Here is a 24774-nt window from a genome sequence, read left to right as displayed (position 1 = left end):
TCTAAAATAGACAGTGGAAATAGGCTATACTGAATTCCTATTTTCCCTTCTCCTGCCATTTAAAGAAAAAACAAAACCTGATTACTTTCAGTCAACATTTATTTCCTAAGTGGAAAAGAGTCAAATTAAAAGTGAATTTAATTAAAATGCTATTTTTAATAGTTTTGTTTCTCTTGAACTCTAGGATAGTAAAAGATGGGCTGTATTTTGTAGGAGATTAGAAGTCTGGGTAGAGTTGTTTTTTTTTTGAGGGTTAAACTGCTTTTGTTTTAGGAAGAAAAAGCCAGCAGTGGTTAGATTACCCAGGGAGATTATCTGAGAAGTGTTTCTATCAACCTTTTAAGATTTAAAGTAAATGAAGAAAGCACCTAAAGCTTTTGGGAACTGGGATGCCCTCCCCACGTACCTTCTTCCTTGTCCCCCAATGTAACAAAAGATTTGGAGACAGAGTTACTATTTATAAAGACCCAAGGACTACTACAGCTTCTGAGACCATCTTTTAGTCCTTTTCAAAACTCCACACACATCTCTAAGAGAAGTCCCCAGGCAACAGATCCATCCACACAATCTAGCCAAAAGGCCAAGAGAATCCCTCCCCACTGCACTTTTATTAATTTTTTTTTACTCTGCAGGTTCTTTTTTTTTTCATTCAAAATTGTTAGAAAATTCAAAATTGTAAGTCCTTACTACGGGCAGGCACTGTTTCCAGCTCATTGGCTTAGTTTGTTAAAAATTACGCTGTGATTAAGGGCTGACAAAATACGAAATTAGTGGGGGCTGGGGATTGTCGGGGAGGCCGTGTGGGGACAGAGACTCAGCAGTCTCCCACCTTCGTGGCAGAAAACATTTTTCCTACTAAGCAACTAATAGCTCGTAATACTAAATTCCTGTTGCTTCATTGGAAGAAAAATGTCACAAAAACAAAAAAATCCTACAAACACGTGGCTGGTCTAGAACAAAACGCTGATTTCAGAGAGTGGATTGTGAAGGTGGTGGAGAGACTCAGAAACTGAGTTGGAAGCCCTCCCCCGCCCCATTTCTTCCCGGCGCGCAGGGGAAACTAGGAGGGGGACAAAGGTGTTGGGTGTTGTGTTTTAACTCCCGACTTTTCAAAACGGTAGGAAATCATCCGGCAGGAGGGCGGTGAGCCGAAGTCGGAGTTGGCTTACGGACTCTGCAAACGAAAAAATAACAATAAAAAAATTCAAGCCTTTCATATCGGTGCAGTCAACACGTGTTACGGAGCCGGGCCGGGCCGCAGGCGACTGAGACAATGGGGTCGGGACGGGGGAAGGGGAGAGTGACCCTCTTCTTCACCTGCCCTTGCAGCACGCGTGCCCCAGACCACCCTCCTCCCTCCCGCAGACTCGCGCGGCACCGGGGACATCCCTTTTTCGGGGGGGAGGGTCGGCGGCCCCCTTCTTCACGGTGGCCGGGCAGGGGGTCCCCGGGCTGCGTCCTCCGACACCCCCAGGCGTAGCCCCAGCCATTGCCGCTGGAAACTCGGTGTCGCCGCGTCGAGCCGGGGATCCCGAGATTGCGCGTGCAGTGCATCCCGCGCTCCGCTGCGTGTCCGGGACTCCAGCGCGCGGACCCCTCCCCCACCGCGCAGACGGGGTGCGACCGCCCACGTGTCGCCCCCTGCCCAGTCGGGTCTTTCCCTCAGGCTCCCCGAGCCGGAGAATCCGGAACGCGTAGGTCCCGGCAGAGGGAAGGGACCTGGGCGGATCCACTTCCCCCTCCCCATGGGGGGGGAGGAGGGAGGGCCGCAGCCCCCTCCCCCGCCTCTGGCTTCCTCGAGCGCCGAGCGGAAATTACCCCCTCCCCGCTCGGGCTGACCTGGGGACGTGGGCGGGGCCTCCCCCCCCCACGGCGGCCTTCCAAAATTTAGCACCCCAAAACTAAGTTCTGAGACCCAGACCCGGCGCGTGGACAACCGCTCCTGTCATCTCGGGTGGAGCGGACGCAGGCGACGCCACCTGTGCGCTGCTCCTTGCGTGGGAAGGGCGAGGGGACCCGCGGGTCTCCACCCGGTCACTGCCTTTTGAAAAAACCAAACCCCCTTTGGTTCGCTGGCTCTCGGTGAAGGAAGCGACCACCCCTCATCGCTCTCCCCCACCCTGCTGGCCCTTCGCGGGCGATATCGAGCCGGGTCGCCGGCTTCCCCCCAGGAACGCTGTCATCCAGCAGCTGGACTGGGTGCGAGCCAGCTCTCCTCCAGTGGGGATCCCGAAACACGATTCGGTGCGGGTCCCTCGTTCCCAGGAGCTGTCCCTCCCCCCTCCCCCGTGTCCTCAGCTTCCTGGTCCCGCGCGGTCAGGGTCCCCTGGATCTGGACCCGGGAGGTCAGGGAAGTCTCGTAGGGGTGTGGAGGGGAAGACAGTGACCCCCTACTTAGAAATGTAGAGGGAAGGCGCCTTTCCTCTTAAATAACCGGTTCTTGCGACCCCCTCCTGAAGACCCCGGAGTCCTCGGCTTCTCTTTGTCTGTCTCGGCCGTCCCCCGCCTGTCAGTCGCTAGCAGTTTATCAGGGTGGGGTGGGCAACCCAGTCTTCACAAAACGAATAAAAAAATTACCGTACATTTCACTCCCAAGGATTGGGGAGATTTGGGTCGCCACCGCCCTCCCCCAGTGCAGGTCACAGTGGCAAGATGGGTGGGGGCGGGGCGCCGCCTTAGGGACCAGGTTCTTGCAAAGGGGGAGGGGGCGAGGGGAGCTGCTGGGAGTCCGCTCCTCCTTCCTGGTTGACCCCTGGGGTGCGCTGAGTGCCCCCCAAGAGAGGAGACAGTTGGGTTGGTCCAGGTTGGACGGCCTAGGGGCCCGGTGGCGTCGGGGGTCTTTCCGTGCTGGGTGGGTGGGGGCTGTCACCACGTGGCTTCGCCTTTTTTTTTTCCGCTCCATTTTTTTTTTTTTCAAGTCGATTTTATTTAGAGGCGGCGCCAGGGCGGCCGCGGAGAAACGTGACACACCAGCCCGCTCGCAGGGGTTTCGGACCGAAGGGAAGGAGCCGCGCTGCGTCGTCCGCCTCCCTGCGCTCGGCGGGCATTTCTCCCGGGCTAACCCGAACTCTCCCGTGACCTCCGCGTGCCCTCAGCCGCCCACCCGCCCGGAGCTCCGGACAACTTCAGGGGTGGGGTGCGTAGAAAGTTTGCAGCTCCCTCCACGCCTCTCGGCCTAGGAGGCTCTCTGCCCGCGCCCGCCCGTTCGGCCTTGCCCGGGACCGCGTCCTGCCCCGCCACCGCCACCATGAACAAGCTTTACATCGGCAACCTCAACGAGAGCGTGACCCCCGCAGACTTGGAGAAAGTATTTGCGGAGCACAAGATCTCCTACAGCGGCCAGTTCTTGGTCAAATCCGGCTACGCCTTCGTGGACTGCCCCGACGAGCACTGGGCGATGAAGGCCATCGAAACTTTCTCGGGTAAGAGCGCGGCCACCTCCCCAGAAAAGGAAAAAAAAAAAACAACCCACAACGAAATCCCAGAACAACGGGGACTGCAGCTCCTCTTCTCTTGCCCGCCAACTCTTCCCGGGCCCGCGGGGCTCGGCCTCGGTACCCTGCCACGACCGACCTCCCTCGACGCCCCCACCCCACGCAGAAACAGTCGGGATTTCCTTCTCCCTTCCCCCAGCCCGGGACGCTCGAGGCTCCTCGCCCCCCTCCCCACCGACGGGGCGGGAGCCCCCGTTGGCAACTGGTGGGGGTGGGGGTCTCCCGGGCCCTGGGGTCCGGGTCTAGGCGCGGTTTCCCCGGTGCCCCCACCCCCTCCGCTGCTCCCCCCGCGCTCGTGCTCTCCGTCCGAGGCCTTTCCAGGAGGGGTGCTCCTGCACCTCGGGGCTTCCCGCTCTCTTCCTGGGCACTAGCCCTGACACAGGACTTGGGAGGAAGGGGCTCCCGCCTCCCGCCCAAGGCCTGGGGCTTGAGCCATTTTGATTTGAAAGTGGGGCGTGAGCGGGGTGGCGCGGCGGCGCCGGGTCGCCATGCTGCTTCCGAGACGCCCAGGCTGGGCCGAGAGGCGCGCGGCTGCCGCGAGGGACCCTCCCCACCCGGCCGCGCCGCGCCCCCCGGGGCCCTCCGCTAGCTCTCCGGCCCCGACAGGTGACGCCTTGTCGCCTAAGCCCTTCTCCGTGGTTCTGCAGGAAAATAAAGTTTAATACTCTACTACTCCCACCCCACTTGGAGAAACGAAGTGATCCTTTCCCCTGGCTCCTTCCTACTTCTGGGAGTCGCAGAAGCAGCGCGCTCACACAGACGCTCTCACACCTTTCCTAAATCCGGCTCTCTGAGCAGCCTGTTCAACTAGTCCACGTGATTAGTGGAAATAAAACGAAAATTAAAAAAAAAAAGAAACGAATGTATGGGTTCTACCATGCCCAGAGCAGCATTTCCTCACACAGACTTCGGCAGCTAGTGCCTGGATTCCTAGGAGGGCACTAGAACTCTTGAATTTAGCTTATGTCCCTTATCCACCCTTGCTCCCCATCCCCCACTCCCGTTCCCTCATTCATTCATTTTTTTTCTTTTTTTCTTTTTAAAATCTTCAGGGAAAGTAGAACTACAAGGAAAACGATTAGAGATTGAACACTCGGTCCCCAAAAAACAAAGGTAAGAAAAGAACTCATTTGGGGGAAACGGGAATATTAGGGATCCAATCTATAGCATTTCGAGTGGAACAAACCCATTATTGGTCTTTCCACCCCCAACTCCGGATGTTGGGGGTTGGGAGAGAAGGTTGGCCAAGATCTTGTAATGGGTGTTTTACAGCTTCAAAAAAAAAAAAAATCCAACAACTTGGGACTGGGATGGGCCAAAAAGATGTTACTTGAAGAAATTAAAGAGAAAATAAATCAATAGGTGGAAACCCTGTGGAGTTAGTTCAAAGTGTGGGGTTTTTGTAGGGCACCTTAGATACGAAGAGTTCAAACTCATGGCGGGGGTGATTTCTTTTAACTTCCTGCCAGGCCTTTTTTTTTTTTTTTTTTTTTTCTTCTGTTCGTTTCATCCACATCATAATTTGAAAGTGGATTTAGGGGAATCCTTTTCCTAGGGGGGGTTAAAATGATGAGCAACTTACCCCCATTAGAACCTCCTTATGCTGTATTAATTCTGTTAACAGGCATGGATTTTGTTGCCCCCTCACAGACCCTCATCCCCAGTCCCTCACATCTTACGTTGCCTCTTCAACTGGATTTTCAAAGAATATGCTTTGGCTGTACTATCCCTTTCCAGCCCCCTCCACCCCCACTCCTTCAGCCCATTGTTACAAGGGACCATCTGGGGTGAGAGCTTTGTGCTCAGGCTGTGAGCTGAGGCTCTTTGGAGGGTCTAGAACTCCGGGGATGAATGGGTGTGTGTATGTGTGTGTGTGTGTGTGTGTGGGTGTGTGTGTGTGTGTTCTCATCTGAGTTCTTTTTTCCCCTGTATTCTGTCTTTTCTAGCAAAATGGGGTTTCTCCATGTTGCTCCCCTAAAGTTTTCCAGTCTGCCCTGAATTCTGGAGTCTTTGGTTGAACTCTGGCAAGGGCCGTGTGTCTCACGTCAGACTTTTGGAACATGTTGACAGTGCAGTTTTCTTTCCTGTCTTTAGTTGGAAGCAGCCCTCAGTACATTTGATTCCCTCAACCCCCTCTTTCAAAGGGAAACTTGCTGAATTTCTGAACAGTTTTTGGCCCTCTTCCTAAGGTGGGAAGGTGTGTGTGTGGTGGGTGCTGTGCTTTTGTGTGTGTGGAGGGGGTTATTTGTAAAGAATCTGAAGTCCAGCTGGAGATAAACTGTTCTGTGGTTTGCCTTCGGATTTTTAAGTGATTGAATGATTGTATCTATAGATGATCAATATGGCTTGTGTCTGTTTATAGTTTGTGATTTGTTATCAAATGCTTGAGAAACTGGTTGGAGAGGTGATTAGAATTAGGAGCAAAGAGGCACTAAAATTGGAAGAAAGGAAAAGTCTTATTTTGAAAAATTTGGGAGAGAATAACATAATTGAGTTATTCTTTGAAGGTTATAAATATTTAAATTCAAAATTGTTGATGGAAAAAAATCTAATAACTGGAATTCTGAAATATGTGATCTTTACCTCCTCTGCTCTTGAATAGTTTAAAATTTAAAGCTAGAAGAAGGGAAAAAGAGAAAGAAATAGCAAAATGTGGTGAAATGGAACTCAAAACACCTTTTAATTTTTGTGGTGCCCTGTATTTGTGGATCTTTTCTCTTCAAGCCATCTGCTTGCTTTTATGGCATTTCTATCTAGGCTCCCTCTTCCCTCCAAAAAGCATTACTAAGGACTCTTTTGAGTTGGACTGGAAAGGAGGTCTGGGAGAAGCGGTTCTTAAAAATGTTCTCTTTTCATGTTCATATTAAATTCGATCTTTTGTGTGTTCTCTCCATTACTGAAATAGTTTTTGAACCAGAAATCGAGTCAGTTGTCTTTTCTCCTCTTCTGTGTAGTGGTGTGAGAAAAGACTATTTCTACCATGAGCCAATTTTTGAAGTTTTGTGGTTTAAAAAGTTTGTTTTCATTAAGTCAGTTTGAGGAATAGTGATGTGGTGTTTGTTTAGTTTGTGTCTAAACATAACTCCTTCAGTTGAGTTTGTTACTGGCATTTTCAGTCTCTTGAAATGCAGAAGAGACTTCAGTCAGGACTAAAATTCTAGGTAAAATGAACACCTGTAGAGGTATCTTTTTCTATATGAATTATGTTTTCAGTGTTTAAAAAATTGAACTCTTGATAAACTCTCAGTTGCAAATGAGTTATAATTTAAAAGTATTACAGTATTTTGTTGTCCTTTTGAATATATTTGATAAATATGATTTATACATTTTAAGCACTCAATTAGGCCGAGCATCATATTTAAGCTGAAAACAGCAAATTTGAATTTTAAATATGGGGGACATTAAATTTCTCTTACCTTCGTCACCTCTCTTAGCCACTACTGGGAATTTGGTTGGCAATTTTGGTCTTTGAGAATTTATATCTATTCATATTCATTGGCATATATTGGTACAAAGGAGAAGGACCCAAAGCATTTTTGTTTTGATTTTTTTTTTTTTTTTTTTTTTTGACCCAAAGCATTTTTAAAAACAGTGGTGCAGCATTTGTGTTTAGATGTGTTTTTTTTTCTAGGAGAAATTGAATTGAGGCAAGGAAGGAGGGAAATGACTTGATTTGCTTTTCCAGATAATGAAACTTCATGCACCTACCCTTGAGACCCTTTCTAGGAGAATGTGTCCCTAAACTTTGCATATTTACAGTCAACTTGTGTCATCAAAATGAAATGTTGCTGCTAACAACATATGAAGTATGTGATTCCAAGTTTGATTTCTTAGGCAGGTCGATTGTTGTTCTCTCCTTTATATTGATTTAAAATGAAGTGGGTTAATACTTTCTCCTAACTTTCTAATGATTAAAATGAAAACTAGTTTCCCCCCACCCCTCCCCCCAAAGAAATTTAGTGAAATTTTTTTGAAACATGTTAGAGCCACCTTCAGAAATAAGTTTGCATTTAATTGGAAAACAAACAGCACAGAGTTTGGAGTTAGGGACTGAAAGTTTTAAGGAAGACAGTTGAAAGATAGCAGCCTGGGCTGTTAAAGCACTCATGGAATCCCAGTGTGGTTGCACACTTTTAGTTGGGAAGCAGAGGCAGGCTCATCTCTGAGTTCCAAGAGGAGCCTCCAGGACAGCCAGGCCAGGGCTACACAGAGAAACCCTGTCTTGGGAAAACAAGTCAAAACAGCAAAAAATTTATAACAGGAACAATTTGTAACTTTTTTAGTAAAGAGGATGTTAGCCTGTGTGTTTTTAAATGAAAAAATGGTTGTCTTTGTTTTCTTTAGGATTTGTAGGAAAGGTAGATTCATTCCCTCCATTTTAGTTTCCACTTAGAAATAGATTTTATAAATCTGTAAATATCCTTCCTTTGTAGGAATGAATCCTAGTTTCTTAATTAGGTGACCCTTGAAAGAAAGCATTGTGAATTTCTTAACCCTGACACAAATTAGAAAGACAGAATTTTACTCTGCTGGTTTCTCAGATGCAGAATGTTTGGTTAAAGAAGGGCAGATTGGGAGTCCCATCACTAAATTCAGAGTGACTTTATTCCAGTTGTCTAGGTTTTGATGGCATGGGTTTTCTTGGGTTTTATAAATCTTTCTGAATTACCCATTTGAATCTTAATTTTTTTTTTTTTTTTTTTTGGTGTGTGTGTGTGTGGTTTTTTTGTTTTTATTCTGTGCTTTTTTTTTTTTTAATGTGTAACAGTCATAGTGAAAAACACTTAAAAAATAATTTAATCAAGCCCTACATTTGGGGCTAGAGATATGGCTCAGCAGCCAAGAGACTGCTCTTCTAGAGAACCAGGGTTCCACTCCCAACATATATGTGGTAGCTAGTAACTGTAGGTAACTCCAATATTTGATGCCCTCACATAAAGATATATGCAAGCAAAACACCAATGCACATAAAATAAAAATAAATAAAATATTTTTAAAAAGGGGAGGGTGGCTGGAGAGATGACTCAGCAGTTAAGAGCATTCACTGGCTTTTCTTCCAGAGGTCCAAGCAGCCACATGGTGGCTCACAGCCATCTGCAATCAAATCTGGTGCCTTCTTCTGGAGTGCAAACATATATGCAGGCAAAACAATGTATACATGAAAACCTTACATTTGATCTGGGCTTTGTTGTTGCGTGCCTTTAATCCCAGTACTCCCAGCAGAGGCAGGTGACTTTGTGTGAGTTCAAGGTCAGCCTGGTCTAGAGTTAAGACAGCCAGGGCTGTTGGACAGAGACCCTGTCTTCAAAAACCAAACAAAAAACAACAACAAAAACCCAAACATTTTATTTGACCTAGGAGTGGTGGCATACATCCTTAATCCCAACATTCAGGAGGCAGAGGCAGGTAGATCTCTGAGTTTGAAGCCAGCCTGGTCTACAGAGTGAGTTTTAGAACAGTCATGTAGAGACTATCAAAAACCACAAAAGTTTTCACATTTGGTTTGGTTAAAGTGAAAAGGAGACTAGCAGGTGTTTGTGTTTTGAGACTGGGTCTCAGTGTGTATCCCAGATTGGCTTTAGTCTGATGGTGACCCTCTTGCCTCAGGGACCCTTTGCAGTGTTGTGAGTGATTACAGGTGTGATTACAGCCTCTAGACCTGGCTGGCTACTGGAAGACAAACTTTTTTTTGGTGTATACCTACCTCAGTTTCTGAGTGGAAAGTGAGTGGCAGAGATAGTGTCATAAGAAAAAAATGAACCCAAGGCGATTGATGAAGTGACATTTTCCTATCCATTAAAATAAATTGTCCCCATGTCTTAAAAGATTCTAAAATGGGGTTGTCTCATTAGAAAGTGCAACTTTGATTTGAGACTGAGATTGGGCCTTGGATTTCCTACTTTACTTTGAAAGACTACAAGCCACTGGAGGCTTGTAGTTAGTTACTCTCTGTCACCAGGGTTAGGAAGACAGATGCAGCCAGCAGGAAGGAGGCCATGCTACTTTTGCCCTCTAAGTTTTGGACTTCCCCTTTTAAAAAAGCGAGGGTGGGGTGAGAGAGGAGAGAGGTGCATGCCAGAGGCTCTTCCTGGACAGCCCCTTTCTGACCTTCCCACAGTCACCTTCCCAGCCCCGGGCCCTGAACCTAATCTTCCTAGTCGCATTCTCTTTTCCAGGGTCCTCAAGACTCTGGATCAGGATTTAGTATCTGGTACCTAGATCCCAACTCTCACAGCCTCTGCTATTTCCTAGACGGAGGGCTCCAAGGGCCCAGCTCCCTTGGCAGACCTTTGCATCCTAAGGTAAAAAGGGGCCGTGTGGAGTGAGAAGAGGGAGAAAGCAAATGCCCCGGCACTGTAGTTACCCTACCCAGATGCCACTGCCATTTGCCCATTCAAGGAATAGAACTCATGTAATAGGAGCAATGTAATCTTTACAAACTGGTCTGTTTGTCCTGAAGGCTGAGAGTAATAATAATGAGAGAGAGTGAGTGTGTGTGTGTGAAGATAGGACTGGGGAAATGGCTCGGCTCAGTTAAAGGCTAGGCTCACAACCAAAACTAAACATTTAAACTGGGTGTGCAGCTGACCACCAGGGAGGCTTTGGCTTGGGTCTTACTCTTAGGAAACTTGTGCTCCTGTCCATTTCCACTGATCTTTTTAAACATCTCTTCAAAACAGAAGCAAAGTTTTCTTAAAACAAAACAAAAACCCAACTTGTACTTAAGGTACGGGCCCATTTGGTTATTGATTATTGATTTGGCTAGAAATGGTCCTCTAAGAGAAAACACAGAACAGATCACCAGCCTGAAGGTGTTCAGTTCACTCCAAATTCTGCCCGTGTCCAATTGGATGGCCCTTGAGGCTTTTGACAATATGTACTTCAAAGATGCAAAACCGCCCTTTTAGTTCTAATATTTATTGCACAGTCAGCTTCATAAGACCCAGTTTTTCTTTTAAACCTTTGCAGCATAGTGAGTTTGGAATAAACATGACAGGGGCAAGCTTTCTTTGAAAACACAAGCCACTGAAATCAGACGTGTGCTGATTATGGATAAATCATGAGGTTTCCCAAAGTAGGTCTGGACCTCATAATTTTAATGTAGTTAGAGAAAAATCTGATTGCGGCACTGACCAAACATCAGAAATGCAGTCCTGGTGCAGAGACAGCACCAGGGGCAGAGCTTGGCTACTAGGCAACTGTTGTAGATGAAAAAAGTACCAAGTCAACAGCTGGATGGCCAAAAAGAACTGATTGGATTATCCAGATATTTTCAAGCCCCTGGGGCAGATGTATAAACTGATATTTTGGGGGTTGGAAGGCAGAGAAGAAACGGTGATAGGGGTTGGTTGGGAATTTTTGTTGAGTTCAGGTAAAGCCCATTTGGGGATTTTTCTATTGAGAAGGCAAGTGCCAAGTGTTTTCTCTGTAATGTTTGTCTGTTCTGTGAATTCTAGTTTATATATCTTTGGCAAAAGAGGGAATTTTCCAAATATTCTCATTTAGAATTAGTTTCAGGTTAAGTCTGAAATGAAATTGTTTAGTGTGAGCAAAATCTGAGTGGATAGTTTGGACAGAGCTGGATCTCCTACCCCCCACCCCCCACACACAGGGTTTTTGGGTGTAACCTTGGCTGTCCTCGCACTCTGTAGACCAAGCTGGCCTCAAACTCAGAGATCCGCCTGCCTCTGCCCCCTGAGTGCTGGGATCAAAGGCATGTGCCAGCACTACATGGCTTATTTGCTTCTTTTGAGGCATTTTGCTAGGGTGGTTAAAGAATTATTTATTAATTTATTTTATGTGTGTGATTAATTTGCCTGCATGTATGTGTGTGCACCATGTAAATGCCTGGTACTCACAGAGGTCAGAAGAGGGAGTCAGATACCCTGGAACTGGATGGAGGTATAGATGACTTGTAGACACCATGTGGGTGCTGGGAATTGAACCCCAGTCCTGTGGAAGAGCAGGCAGTGCTTTTATCCATGAAATCATCTCTCTAGCACTCAGGCAACTTTTTTTTTTTTTTTTTTTTTTTTTTTTTTAAAGAAGCTGCATTCCTAGTGTCTGAATGTCTAACTTGGGCACCAACATCCTCTTGGTCTCCTCTTGAACACACACATGCACACAGCGGATGTGAAAAGCCACAAAAGAATCTTAAAAAGTTGGTTGTAGTGGCACATACCTTTAGGCAGGTGTATCTGAATTTGAGGACATCCTCAGGACGTCCTACGTTTTAAGTTCCAGGACAACGAGGGCTACACAGAAAAAAAATGCTGTTTTGAAAAGCAAAACAAAAACACCAAATGGTGCTCATGGAGGTACACACTTTTAATCTTAAGCACTCTGGCTGCAGAGTCAGGTCTCCATGAGTTCAAGGCCAGCCTGACCAACATAATCCCAGGAAAGCTAGGGCTCTGTAAAGATACTTTGTCTCAAGAACAAGAATCCAAAACAAGGTAGTTGATCTTATTTGTTTATTCAGTTTATTTGTAGCTTTGGAACCTTTCCTGTAACTCTCTCTGTTGGGATTAAAGGTGTGAGCCATTGGGCCAGGCTCATGTTTTTGTCTTTGAGACAAGATCTCTCTGTGGAAGGGAGTCCTGGCTGGCCTGAAACTCCCTTATGTGGGCCAAGGTAGCCTAGAACTCACACAGACCCTTTGCCTCATGCGTGCTGGGATCAAAGGTGTTGGCATTATTGGAAACAATGACGGATCAGGAGGGAGGAAGAGTTCCAAGGTGACCCATCCCCGGTCTTCTATGCACCTTGGGTAAAGAAAGAAAGCTCTCCCTCATGGGAGAGCTGGTGTTTAAAGCAGAGGCTCTCGGTTTCTCTGACTGTAAAGTGTGCAGAGAGTAGTACGTAGAGCCAGTGCTGTTACTACAGCCTTACTGCTTTGCTCTAGGCATGGACTTGACCTGGCAGGTTTTTGTTTTTGTCTTCTTTCCAGGCTTCACAGTTCTGCTCCTTGGAGCTGTAGTTGCTCCAGAATTGGAACGGAGAGTGTGCATTCGTGGTTGAAAGCATGTCTATGAAAAGTTTTGTCTTAGGACTGTGTATGGCAACTTGGGAGTGTTTCTCTAAGACATGAGATTAGGTGTTTCAGTATGCTTTGTATATGCTTGGTAAATTTGGCACATTGTTTTTCATTATTTTATTGGTTTGGTTTGTTGTTGAGACAGGGTCTTTTTGTGTAACCCAATCTGGCCCAGAACTCACTATGCTCCTTGGCAGGTGCTGTACTGATGGCATACTGTGGGTGTGGTGTAGGTTGCCTTAAAGGCTTAGCTGTGGGCAACCTTCCAGAGCTCCCAGAGCTCCCACGATAACCAACTCATAGGTTGGAGAGAAGCAACTCGGGTGGAGAAGCAACTTTTAAAAGGAGAAATGGGTCATTTAATACTTTTCCTTTGATGTCACTGTTGAGGTTACTGCCACTTGTGAATGGGAGGGTGGGGCAGTGAATTCTACCAGGCAGGAGCATCTCCTAACCCTGATGGCAGATAATAGAGATGTTGGTTTTTATATTCTGCTTTTATTAAGCTCATAAAATGAGCATTTAAGAAATTGGGGGTCCCTGAATGCCCTAGAGGTGACTGAATCTAGTTCCTCTTTCCTTTGCCTTTGTTGTGGCTTCGCATCCTCTCCCTGGTTCCTTAGTCTGGAAACAGTCCTGCAAAATCCACCCTGAACTCATTTTCATGTTCACTTTCTGCCTTCTGTCCTCCTTGTTCCCAGGGGACATGCCTTAATCATGCCTTGGGTGCACATGTTCACAGCCTGAGGTATGAAACTCCTACTGGCTATGGCAAGGCTTTCAACCTGTGGATTCTGGCCCTTTAACAGGGTTTTGCTTTAATCACTTACTATAAAGGGTTTTACAATTTTTGATGATGCAGATTGCTGTGTGTCACAGTTGGGATGACTTTGGGCTCATCAGCTTCCCATTGCATCCTCCAAGGAGAAGGAGAAAGTGAGGGAGATAGGAACTGAGACTGTACTGTTGATTGAGGGAACCTGGTGCTGTCAGTTCAGTTAGAAGCATTTATTCTGTCTCTCTCAAGGACATAGTCCCTGGGGTGGAGAAGCCCAACTGTAATAGAGCCCAGAAATTCAGGGCAACGAGCTGCATTTTCTGGAGTCCATGTTTCCTGAGCAAGGACCAACAGTACTAGGCTGTTGACTGAGGTCATGACAGGAGCAGGGTTTTGTTTGTGTTTTTGTTTTGTGGGGGGGATTCCTGCCCCTGTATTTCAGTGGTTTTGCTTTCCAGGGGTGGTGGGGTGGTGGAGCCCCAGCCTTGCCGAATGCCTGGCACACACTTCTACCAACGAGAACACCCCTGGCTTGGGGTTTACTCTTTTTAAGATATTATTTCTTTCTATGTGTGTAGGTATTTTAATTATGTGTCTGTATATGTGTGTCTGGGGATACACAGATGTTTAAGAAGGCCAGAGGCTTCAGCTTCCTAGAAGCTGGAGTTACAGGTGGTTGTGAGACAGACACCTGATATGAGTGCTGGGAATGGAACTCAGGTCCTGGAAGAGCAAGCAGCACAGGCCCTCAAGCACTGAGCCTTCTCTCCATCCCTGGGTATGGATGTTTTGCCTGCCAGTGTGTTATGGGGGCATTCAGAAGGTGTTCGCCAGATCTCCTGCCATGTTAGTGCTGGGAATGTGAGTCCTAGATGAGTCCTAGTGTTCTCAACCGCTGAACCATCCCCCACCTCCCAATACTCTTGAGTGTTTTCCTCTTCATAAAGTTATTCCATGTAAAAACAGCCAGCACACACCGGTGATTCTAGTGCTGGGAGGCAGAGGCAGGGGGATCACTGTAAGTTTGAGGTCAGTGCGGGCCAGGACTGCACAGTGAGAGCGCCTCAAAAAGGAAATGCTTTGGATTTTGCAGACATTGAGAGAAGAGTGAGCTGTGTGGATGTGGGATGATGTTCAGGAACCCTGGGCCTGCCCGAGTTGATCAGGCCCCACTTCTGACCCTGCATTTTGCTGGCCACCTTGAATGAGTAGCTTTCTTGCCTTCCTAGCTAAGAGAGGAACGCTACTTTCTAGTTCCAAAGCTCCTTTGCTTTATTTTTTTTTTTCAAGGGGAGGGGGAAGGATCCACACTGTCAGCAGCATTTGCCTGGGGTTGTGAGATTCTGTTTGCCAATCAGCCGCTGGCTATAAAAAATTAAAACATATAACAGATAAGTATGAAAATATTTGGCAACTTAGTACTGACTTTTGTGATAGTTTGCATATTGTTGCAGGAATTGGCACTTGTAGCCATGTATACATTCATTCCCTCTTATCTACTATTTATTGCTTCCTTTGCTAGATACCTGAAGTAAAACAAGGGACAAGCGAAAGGCCACTCTTAGGTTTTTCTCTGAAAACTCAGGTGTCTTCTGTTCCCTGTTCTCCTTTTTCTTTGTGATGAAGTGGTCTTTCATTGTTGCTGACCACTTTCCTGCATTGTTTTTATTTATTGGGTTTTTACTTATAGCAGTACAGGAATTCTGCTGCCAGGGTGGGAAACTCGGGCAAAAGGATTGTTGAGAGAGAGGGGGAGGGAGGGAGGGAGTCTCCTCAAAGAGGGAGGGAGGTACAGGACAAAGTTCCTTCTGCTTTTAACAAGAGGAAGAATGCCACCTATCTGCCCTCAGGCCTTTTCCCTTTATATCCAGGAAAGCTGTGGGACTGGCTGGGGATTATGCACTCAGATAGTGGGGTACATTAACCCATAACTCAAGAACTTGAACAGAGAGGCTGGTGGCAGCTAAACTGGATTTTGGAGTACAGGCAGTGGATTAAGGAGGGTTGGGCTGGCAGGGAGTTGGGGGGAGAGTTAAGGTAGGTAGACTTGTTACTGCTCTCAGTGAGCCTCTTGGAGCATTGTGTGGGAGGATCAAGGATCAAAAATTGTCCTCCTACAATTGGAGGGGGTTTATGTTGAGTATCTAACTTAGTTCCAAGCTGTTCTCTCAGAACTACAAAGGAGCCCCATGTGGGGGTTCACACCTGTAATTCTAGCACTTGGAAGCCAGGACGGAAGGAAGATTGCCCTGAATTCTGTCAGCCTGGGTTTCTGTTGAGACCCTAGTCCAACAAACAAAAGAATTACAAAGGTGTTCTTGCCACCACATCCAGGCACATCCAGGTGTGATATGACAGCCACACAACCAAGGGCTGCCTGCAGTAGGGGTGCTTGTTTTTAAAGTCCCGCCATTTGTTTCTAACCCTGAACTGTCAGTCACACGGGCTGCGTCTTCCCGAACTTTATTGCAGTAGCTTGAGCTTTGCAAAGAAAAACACACCCGACACGCATTTGTCCTTGCTTTGAGCCTTCTTCCTTCCCAGGCTGAAGTAAACAAAGATGGTGGGTCCCAACCGTCTTCCCTTGTAAGTTAGGAAACGGCCATCTGTAGTGGGATCTAGGGGCATTGTTTATTTCTGGGCCTTCAGTTTCCTCACCTGGATTTTCCTTCTCTAGAAACTTGATGAATCTGGGTAAGATCTGCACATCTTCAACCACGATTGGTTGACTTCTTCTGGGTTTTGTGTGTGTGTGTGTGTGTGTGTGTGTGTGTGTGTGTGTGTGTGTGTGTGTGTGTGTGTGTGTGAGCGAGCGCGTGCGCTCAGGGGATGGGGAAAGCAGAGCTTGGGGTCAGGGCATAGAATGAGATGCCTTTTTCTGCTTCCCCTCCCTGCGGATAGGCACGAACGCCCACGGAATCTTAATTCTTACCTGGTACATGTTGGCTTCTAGGGAACAAGAACCCAATTACCTTGTTTTTCTGGAAAGTAGGAACAAGCCTTATGCTGTTTCTGGCCATTGCCTCTTTGGGCTAGTTGATCTCTGAGACTCTTGTCCCTGGAAATGGGAATAACAGTGTCCTCGGTCTCTGGCTGCTGGTTGAGAAGCCCACGTCAGCCTCATGTTCCAGGTTCATAGATTTTGTGTGTAGAGACAAACTCGGAAGTACTGTGCAAAGCTGCATATTAGAGAGATAATTGATGACACCCCGAAGGGATTATAAGTTCGTTTCGCGTCCTAAGACCCTATTTTATTATGGGAACAAGGATAACTTTTAAATTATAACTTTGCTGTCGAGCCTAGGCCTCCCCATGGCCTGAGAGCCCATAAGTTCTCTTCAAGGGTTGTGCCCCACTCCCACATCCCATTTCCGTCTCGTCTGTGGAAGGCCTCCGCGGCTTGGTTCTGCCGCCTTGCGCAGCCCGGACGATGTCCTTTAGGATTTGTAGCCTCCAGGGCCATTTTCTTCTCTCCAGCCTCAGAGGTCCCACCCCAGCCTCTTCCCGGCTCCCTGCCCCCTACCCAGTTTCCCCTTAAATGTTTGCAGGCGCGTTCTCAGGCGGGAAGCCCCCTCCCCCACAGGACCACCTCAGTCACGGCCCTGACCACGGGGAGGTCGGGGTCTGGATTTACTAAAGAACCCCGGAGGGGGAGCCTGCCCCGCGCCGGCTGCCTGGCTCGCCTATGGGGTCGGGTTTCGGCCGGTGGCTCTGCTGAGAGGGAGAGGGAGAGAGACAAAGGGCAAAGTCCCGGTCCCCACCCCCACCCACAGCCCCCGGCGCGGCCCCTCCCCCCGGCCCTGCGCGGGCGACCGAGGGCCGCCGGGGCCCCTCGGCTCAGGACCGGCTGCGCGACCTCGGGTACCCAGGGCGCCTTGCTGCGAACATTCTAGACTGTGGCATAGGGATTGGGGCGCATCCTTGACCCCTCCTCCCTCTGCAGCGTGTAGCAGCCCACCCAGGGGTTGGGGTGGGGAGCGCTCGGCTTCCCCTGGGTGAGGTGAGGCGCTGGGGGAAGGGGCGCCTCGTGGGGCGCAGGCCGGGCCTCTCAGCTGCTCCGGCCTTCTCAATTGCGCGGCCTGCAGGGCTCCCCTCCCCCCCAGCTGCTGCCACCCTCCCCCACCTCAGCTGCCGCCGCCCTTCCCAGGCGCTGCCTCCTCAGTTGCCCTGACTGCTCTGCTTTCCAACCCTCCCTGGCAAAAGGCTGTGGCCAAGGCCTAGGTCCTCAGGGCTCTTGAAGACCCTCTTTTCTTCCTGGTCTGGATGGCCGAGAGCCATTTTGGAAAGCATTGGTGGTCCTGACTCTTAATAATCTCTCAATTTGGGGGGAAAGGGCCCTTCGGAGGGGTTATCTACCCACTCCCCCACTGTAGTCAGGACTGGGCAGGAATGGTGGAGGAGAGTCCTTCTGAGAACTTTGACAGCACCTAGCATACACTTCTCAAACTCCCACCACCGACAGGTATTTGTTGACAATTGGAGAGGATACACCAGAGTCTCTTTCTCCTGGTAAGATAAGTTACTTTCTTTTAACCCTAAGGCTTTTCAGCATCATGCTAACCCTTTTTCACTGGACAAGGTTGTGAGTTGGTGATATCTTTTTAGGTAGGCCTGGCTTCTTTGCTTGCTTCTGAGAACTTTGCCCCGCACCTTGGGGAGAGACTCCTTTCTGAGGTTTCACGGCTTAGCTCGGGCTCTCCAGTGCTCTACCGGTTGACTCCTGAAGAAAAGCTACAGATGGGTGGTGGGAGCTAAGACAACATATCCAATTGAGGGGTGGTGGTGGGGGGTCTCAACTTATTAACCTTCCCCCTCAGCCTGAAGAGGGGCGAGGGCAGTGCTCTTGAGGGACCCACACAGGAGGTTCATGTGTATGCTTTAAGCTTTGGTGAAGGTCTCATCAGCATGTCTCACCCACCCCCAGGGTCTTCCCCCATCCCCCCACTGTTCACTCCATGTGGCCAGACCCCTGCAGTTAAAAAGTTAAAAAGTAAGATTTTACTGAGGCCCAGTGTAGGGGGGAGGAGGCAGCAGTGGACTCAGTCTGACCGGGAATTAGCCTGGAAAGAGATCAGCTACCTCTGGGGCTGCCCAGATGAGTAAGGGGCACGGAGTTAACAAAAATCCACAACAAAAAACCTCTGTATGTGTACTTGTCAGCCATTTGTTCTGAATGAATGAGTTACTTCATTGCTGAGGTGTCCTCCGTCCTTCCCTCTCCCTCATTTGCACCTTTTTTGCAATAGCTGGTATTTCAAAGGAAGAACTGACATGACTACCCTCTGTAACAGATCTCTGACAGCCATCCAGCCGTATTATAGGGTAGTTAGCTGTTCTGCAAATTAAATCTGGTGCCCAAATTAGAGCCGCATGCAGTGAAAGCCAGTTGGCAAGCATTTAGCCATACAGATTATGGGCATTTTTCCTGCACTTACCGACAGACTCTAATGGCTTCTGCTATGCTAAGAGCATAGCACACTGTTTGGTGAAATCAGCCCAGACCAGCCCGTAGAGCTGGGTTCTAGTTCTACTCCCCAAGTTTACTAGTTCTGCCCCTGTCTGAACCTTGAAATGAGGGGAACTGCTCTGAAACTTGAATCTGATTTTCCTTAGCCAGAATTTCTTGGTAATAAGAGGTGTTCAATGATTTCCCCAACCCCCAATTTGGCATTAAACATGCATGAGTAAAGACCTTTCCAGAGGAGAGGAAATCAGGGTTAGGGCTAGATATGGAGCATCTTGCAGAGGACTTTTCCTCTTTCAGCCCTGTGGCATTAGTTTAGAATCCAGGATACACATGGGACAGTAGAGCATGGCATACATTTAAAGCTCTAAGGCTTTTGGTGCCAAGCTTGATGACCTGAGTTTGAACCCCAGGACCCACATCCTGAAGGAGAGAACCAAACCTATTTGAACATGTTACCTGCTCTCCCTACACATGTTGTGGCACGTGAACACCCCCCCCCCATACCTCATAAGCACATAAATGAAGATTTAAAAACCTCTTTAAAAGGTAGCGTGCACATAGCTACATTCTAGCGATGCCTGGGCGCTCTTTCTCTCTCTCTCTCTCTCTCTCTCTCTCTCTCTCTCTCACACACACACACACACACACACACTTTCACACTCCCTCCCTCCCTGTGTGGTGGTGATGGAATCTCTTCTGTTGGTTGCAGACATCTTATTTGGTCATTTTTTTCAGCCTGAGTCCTAACCTACAGTTAGCTACTCAGTAGAGTGCCTGCGGCTGCCTGGCCTGTCTGGCTGCCCTGCCGCTGGATCATCCTGGCATGGAGCCCTGGGCATGGAGCCAGTTCCTCCTCCCTTCCCGGCACCACCCCTTCTCTCAGCTACTGCCCTGCCCGGAGCGTGCCAGGTCCGCCTCCTTCAGAAGTTTTCTGGACTCCCCCCTCCTCCACCCCCTGCTTTGATAGCCATCTCTCTGTTTTGTATGTGGTTAAGAAGGGGGGGAGGAAGTATTGATAGTCTTGTGATCTGGGAGACCAAGGCCATCTTGGAAAGAGCCATTGATGAGCACTGTTTCTCATCTGGAAAGGGCCCAGCTCACTTAGAGCCCCTTTTTTTGTAATAAAAAAAAAAAAAAAAAAAAACATAAAAACCATAGCAGAATTACCTGCACTCCCCAACAAGTCTTACCTGCTCCCTTCTTTCCACACCAACAAGCTGGCCTGGCCACCTCTGCTCTATGGGAGCAAGGCCATTCTCCATCATAGTCTGCTCAGTACGGTGGGACAGTGTCCGGTCCCAAGGAGTAGCAATGAAGCCAAAGCCACACAAGGAACTAAAAGAACAGAAACCATTAGTGTCTATGCACATGAGGAAATTTTGAATTACAGTCTCCACATTGAAGAAAGGTTAGGTGAATGGGTGTGGTGGTGACACAAACCTGTAATTCTGTAATTCCAGCACCGTGGAGACTGAAATAAGAATATGGGGAGTTCAGGACGGCCAAGGCTCCATCATGAAACCCTGTCTGGAGTGGTGTGTAATTAATATCAAGAATCACATATTTATGCACAATACTTTGTTTTCTTTTTGAAAGCACTTGAACAGGTAGTTCAGGCCTGACCTGCAGTTTAAACATTGTACCTCAACTTCCCTGGTGCATGGACTACAGGTTTGGATCAGCTCGCTCAGATGTTTTTTTGTGGGGAGGGGAAAGGTAGAGTTAAGGCACATCTCATATAGTCTAGGCTGGCTTCAAACTCATGGTCCTGCTGGGATAATAGCTGTGAGCCACCACACAGCAGCTCTTAGATTTTTGACTGAATGTATCGGAAGATCATTGCTGGGCATTGGTAGTACACGCTTTAAATCATAGCACCCAGGAGGCAGAGGCAGGCAGGGATCTCTTAGTTTGAGGCCAGCCTAGTCTACAGAGTTCCAGGACAGCCAAGGCTGTGATACATAGTGTTCTTGCAGTACCCACATCAAGTGGTGCACAATTGCCTGCCCCTCCAGCACCCTCTTCTGGCATCTGAGGACACACATACAATTAAAGACAAGGATTTTAAAAAAAAAAAAAAAAAATGAGAACCACAAGAACTTACATATTATATAAACTCTTGAAGTAAAATCAACAGTCAGCTCTTCCGTTGCACTTGGTCATGTTCTCAGAGGCAGAATAGTCAGTGGCTTCCCCCACACACCGGAGCCGCCAAAATATAACCACCGGAATTAGAAGCTCCAGCCGGTGGATTCTAGAAAAGACTCTAGAAATGTGAAGGAAAGTTGTGGAAGCCTGTGTGGGTGTGTGGTGTGTATGTGTGTAGGTGAAGCGACAACTTTGAGTAGTTTTCATTTTCTACCCTGTTGGGTCTATTTTCTCTCCCTTTTCTTAAGACCAGCTGGCCCAAGGGATTCCCTGAAGTCCCACCTTGTATTAGGAGTGGTTGGGTTACAGATGCATCTAAGCCCCAATAGCCAGCTTTCTGTTGGTGATTTATAATTCAGTGCCTATGGTTGCATTGGAGCACGGTGTGTCTACAGATTTGAGCATCTTTGTGGTTTGCTTTGGGTGGGGGTAGGGTCTCAATGTAGACTGGGCTGGCCTAGTTTTAGAGATCTGATCTGCCTGCCTCTATATCTTGAGTGCTGGGATTAAACACATGGCTCTGTTGTGTTTTTTGTTTTGTTTTTTTCAATACAGGGTTTTTCTGTAGCTTTGGAGCCTGACCTTGAACTCAGAGAGATCCACCTGCCTCTGCTTTCTGAGCACTGGGATTAAAAAACGTTCGCCTCCGACGCTATCACCACCACCTCTCAGTGGTGCTGCCTTTTAAGGCCTATTTTATGTATGTTATTTTATGTTTTTCCTGAACCAGTGTATGTGGATTACATGCATGCCCAGTGCCCATAAGAGCAGCCACTGCTCTTAACTACTGAGCCATCTTCTATCATTCTGTGGCTAGCTGTTTGCTGCATTCCAGTCAGTTACAGCAGCAAACCCATCACTAGTCTGGCATTTATTTTCATTGATGCAGTGCTACATGACAAATGATGGAACCCAAGGCATCAGCCCTAATTTTAGTTCCCTGACTGTAGTTTTCACATTGCTGAGGGCAGCTTTCTCTCACTTTGAGAGAGAACCCACAGGCTTCACTGAGAGCTTGGACTTGATTTAAATCAAGCTTGGTGTGTGGATGTGTCTTATCTTTGGGTTCTTGGATGAATGGAGGCAAAAGTTTTCATTAACCCCTGAAGTTTTGTTTTGTTTTGTTTTGAGACAGGGTTTCTTTGTATTGCTTTGGAGTCTGTCCTGGAAGTAGCTCTATAGACCAGGCTGGCTTTGAACTCACAATGATCCACCTGGCTCTACCTCCTGAGTGCTGGGATTAAAGGTGTGTGCCACTAACACCCAGTCCTCTAAAGTCTTAAAACTGCACAAATTGTATTTTTCTGGTGGAGTGTCTTCCTTCCTTCCTTCCTTCCTTCCTTCCTTCCTTCCTTCCTTCCTTCCCTTCTCACATTCCAGAAAAAAAAGAAAAGCTAATAACCAGTTACTCAGATCATTAATGTATAGTACATCCCTTATTTAAGAAAGTTGCCTGTAGGTAGACAGACCCACCCCATCTGGAGAGACAGAAACTTGAGCTGAACATTCCTACTGCTTCCCCCCCCCCCCCCGTGTGAGAGGTGGCCCCAGAGAGTTGAAGGTTGACTTGAGGCCACAGGTGGAGGCAGAGCTTGGTCTTGGTTGGGGTGGATGTGAAGGTTCTGGTTTAATCTTGTTATTCAAGGAGATGGAAGTTCAGGCTTGATGCGAGACTGGGGCCTCTGCAGATAGGGATTCCAAAGAACTTAAATGAAGAAAATGGGTGGGAAGGGACTGGGAGTATAGCTCAGTAGTAGAATGCTTGTTGCCTAGAATCCATAAAGCAGGCGAATCTCTGGGTTCGAGGCCAGCCTGGTCTACAGAGTGAATCCCAGGATGGCCAGGGGTATACAGAGAAACCTAGTCCTAAAACCAAAAAACCGCACACAAACAAAATGGAAATCGGACAGAGTTTTGGTTCAACTCCTAGCTTTGGTTTTAGTGGTTATGAAACATGGACAAGACAAGCCTCTTAATCTCAGGGCCCTGGGTTGTCAAATAAAGCCACCAATAATCTGTGCAATGGGAGGATTCTATGAGATGGACCTGGCAGGATTCTTAAGTCTAGACACACCCCAGTCCCAGCCCAGTGTGAATACTGTGTGATGGATTTCCTGGTATTCTTCTGTCTTTCTGGTTCTCATAATTCCCCCCCCCCCCCCAGGATGGCTTGGCAGCTGTCTAGAGGTGAGTTTCCCCAGTTCCCCAGTGTACCATATGTCTGTTGAGCTTGCCCTTCAGGGCTGGATCTTTGACTCTGTCAGAGACACAAGAATACTACAGGCTATTGGCTGATGTAACCATTTCCTTTAATGGCCATTGCTGCTAGAACACTGGGGTAGTTAGTTAATGAGTTTCTCTTAGTTCTCCTTGCTAGTGTAGTGATACATTATTTATGATTTATTAAAGCTTGACTGAGGATTCAGAAAAGCAAAGTCAGCCTCAGGCTATAGAAATCAGGCAGTGGTGGTACACGCCTTTAATCTGAGCAGTCAGAAACTAGGAGGTCATGGTACACACCTTTAATCTTAGGACTCAGGATTAGAGTTAGATCGATCTCTGGGAGTCCAAGGCTACACTAGAGTGAATCTTTCTAAAAGAGAATTATAGCTCACACCTTTAATCCCAGCACTAGAGGGGTATAAAAGACTGGAACACCGAGGAGAGATACAGTTTGAGGCTTGGTGAGAACTGGTGGAGGCAGGTCAGCCCATTCATTCTGAGGTAGAGGTAAGAAGCTGGTGGCCAGCTGCTTTGCTTTTCTGATATTCAGTTTGAATGCCAATATCAGTTTCTGGGTTGCTTATTTTTCACGTTACATGCTAGGGGGGCTTGGTCCACTAGGTACTAAGAAAGTGCTCAGGTGTGTGTGGTGCCTTTTAACTGTGGGGCACAAACACTGCTCAACCTAGTCCTGGTAGGGCAGGATTGTTATCAAGTCAAGGCAAGTGATGGTGGAGAGGGGGACTTGAGTCAGGTGGGGCTTTTTCCCCATCATCGGATGAATTTAAATACTGCAGTGATTGTCACCTCTGTCCCACCAAGTGGTCCCTTCTGGTCTCCTCAGGTACTAGCTAGGGCTTTATTGGCATTAATTTCCACCAAGAGAAACCAATATGGAGTGGAATAGGGGTTTGTTGTGCTCACTGTCCTGTCAGGAGCATCTAAGCCTGTGGTTCTCAACCTTCGTAACTTATGACCCTTTGATATACTAACGCACATTGTTGTGACTCCCAACCATAAAATAAGTTTGCTACTGTTATGAATTGAAAAAAGGTCATTTGACCCACAGGTTGAGAACAGCTGAGAGTCTAAGCCATCAGGACACCAGCCTAAACCAGCCAACTCTGGGCCTCTCATATGTGGGTTGAATGAGTTATCCAAGGGGGTTGTAATGTAAGCAAGGGAATTCAGGTTACAGGTCTCAGCATTGCCCTGTGCAGTTTGGGCCTGAAAGGAATTAGATAGCACCACATTCTGGGAAAGCAGGCTTAGAAGACAAAGTTACTGGATGCTTTAGCTCTTCCAGGCCATCCCTTGTGTTTTAATGAGGGCTGGGGGCTTTGCTGAAAAGGAAGCCTAGAGTAGGTTCCCAGGGTGGGATGTGTGCCCTGGAGGGGTGAGGGAAAGCTGCTGCGATGTCTTTCTTTCATTGGTCGGGTGGCCCTGCCCTCCTCCCCCTCCCTCTCCTGGAACATTCCAGACATTCCAGCAGATCTGCCTGCCATTGCTTTCTGGATATGGATTAACATCCTTGCAGAGATTTGATTTCTTTTGCTACCACCCTTCTCTTCTGCCTTTCCTGAACAGAGTCCTCAGATTGAAGAGGGAAGTTTTGGCTTTTGACCTT

At 47.7% G+C, this 24774-nt stretch overlaps 1 protein-coding gene across 1 annotated transcript in view; it reads left to right on the top strand.

The window, feature by feature from the left end:
• Positions 1-2919: 2919 nt before the first annotated feature.
• Igf2bp1 (insulin like growth factor 2 mRNA binding protein 1) overlaps positions 2920-24774 on the top strand; it is a 39207-nt gene continuing 17352 nt past the window's right edge. The window contains exons 1-2 of the mRNA XM_051207072.1: positions 2920-3422; positions 4547-4607. Of these exons, the coding sequence (XP_051063029.1) occupies positions 3248-3422; positions 4547-4607 (236 nt within the window). The 5' untranslated portion in view covers positions 2920-3247. The remainder of the gene's footprint in view (positions 3423-4546; positions 4608-24774) is intronic.

This window comes from Phodopus roborovskii, unplaced genomic scaffold (assembly GCF_943737965.1).
Source record: "Phodopus roborovskii unplaced genomic scaffold, PHOROB, whole genome shotgun sequence".
Taxonomy (NCBI): Eukaryota; Metazoa; Chordata; class Mammalia; order Rodentia; family Cricetidae; genus Phodopus; species Phodopus roborovskii.
Note: the sequence above shows the minus strand (reverse complement) of the source record. Positions and strands in the feature narration are given on the sequence as shown.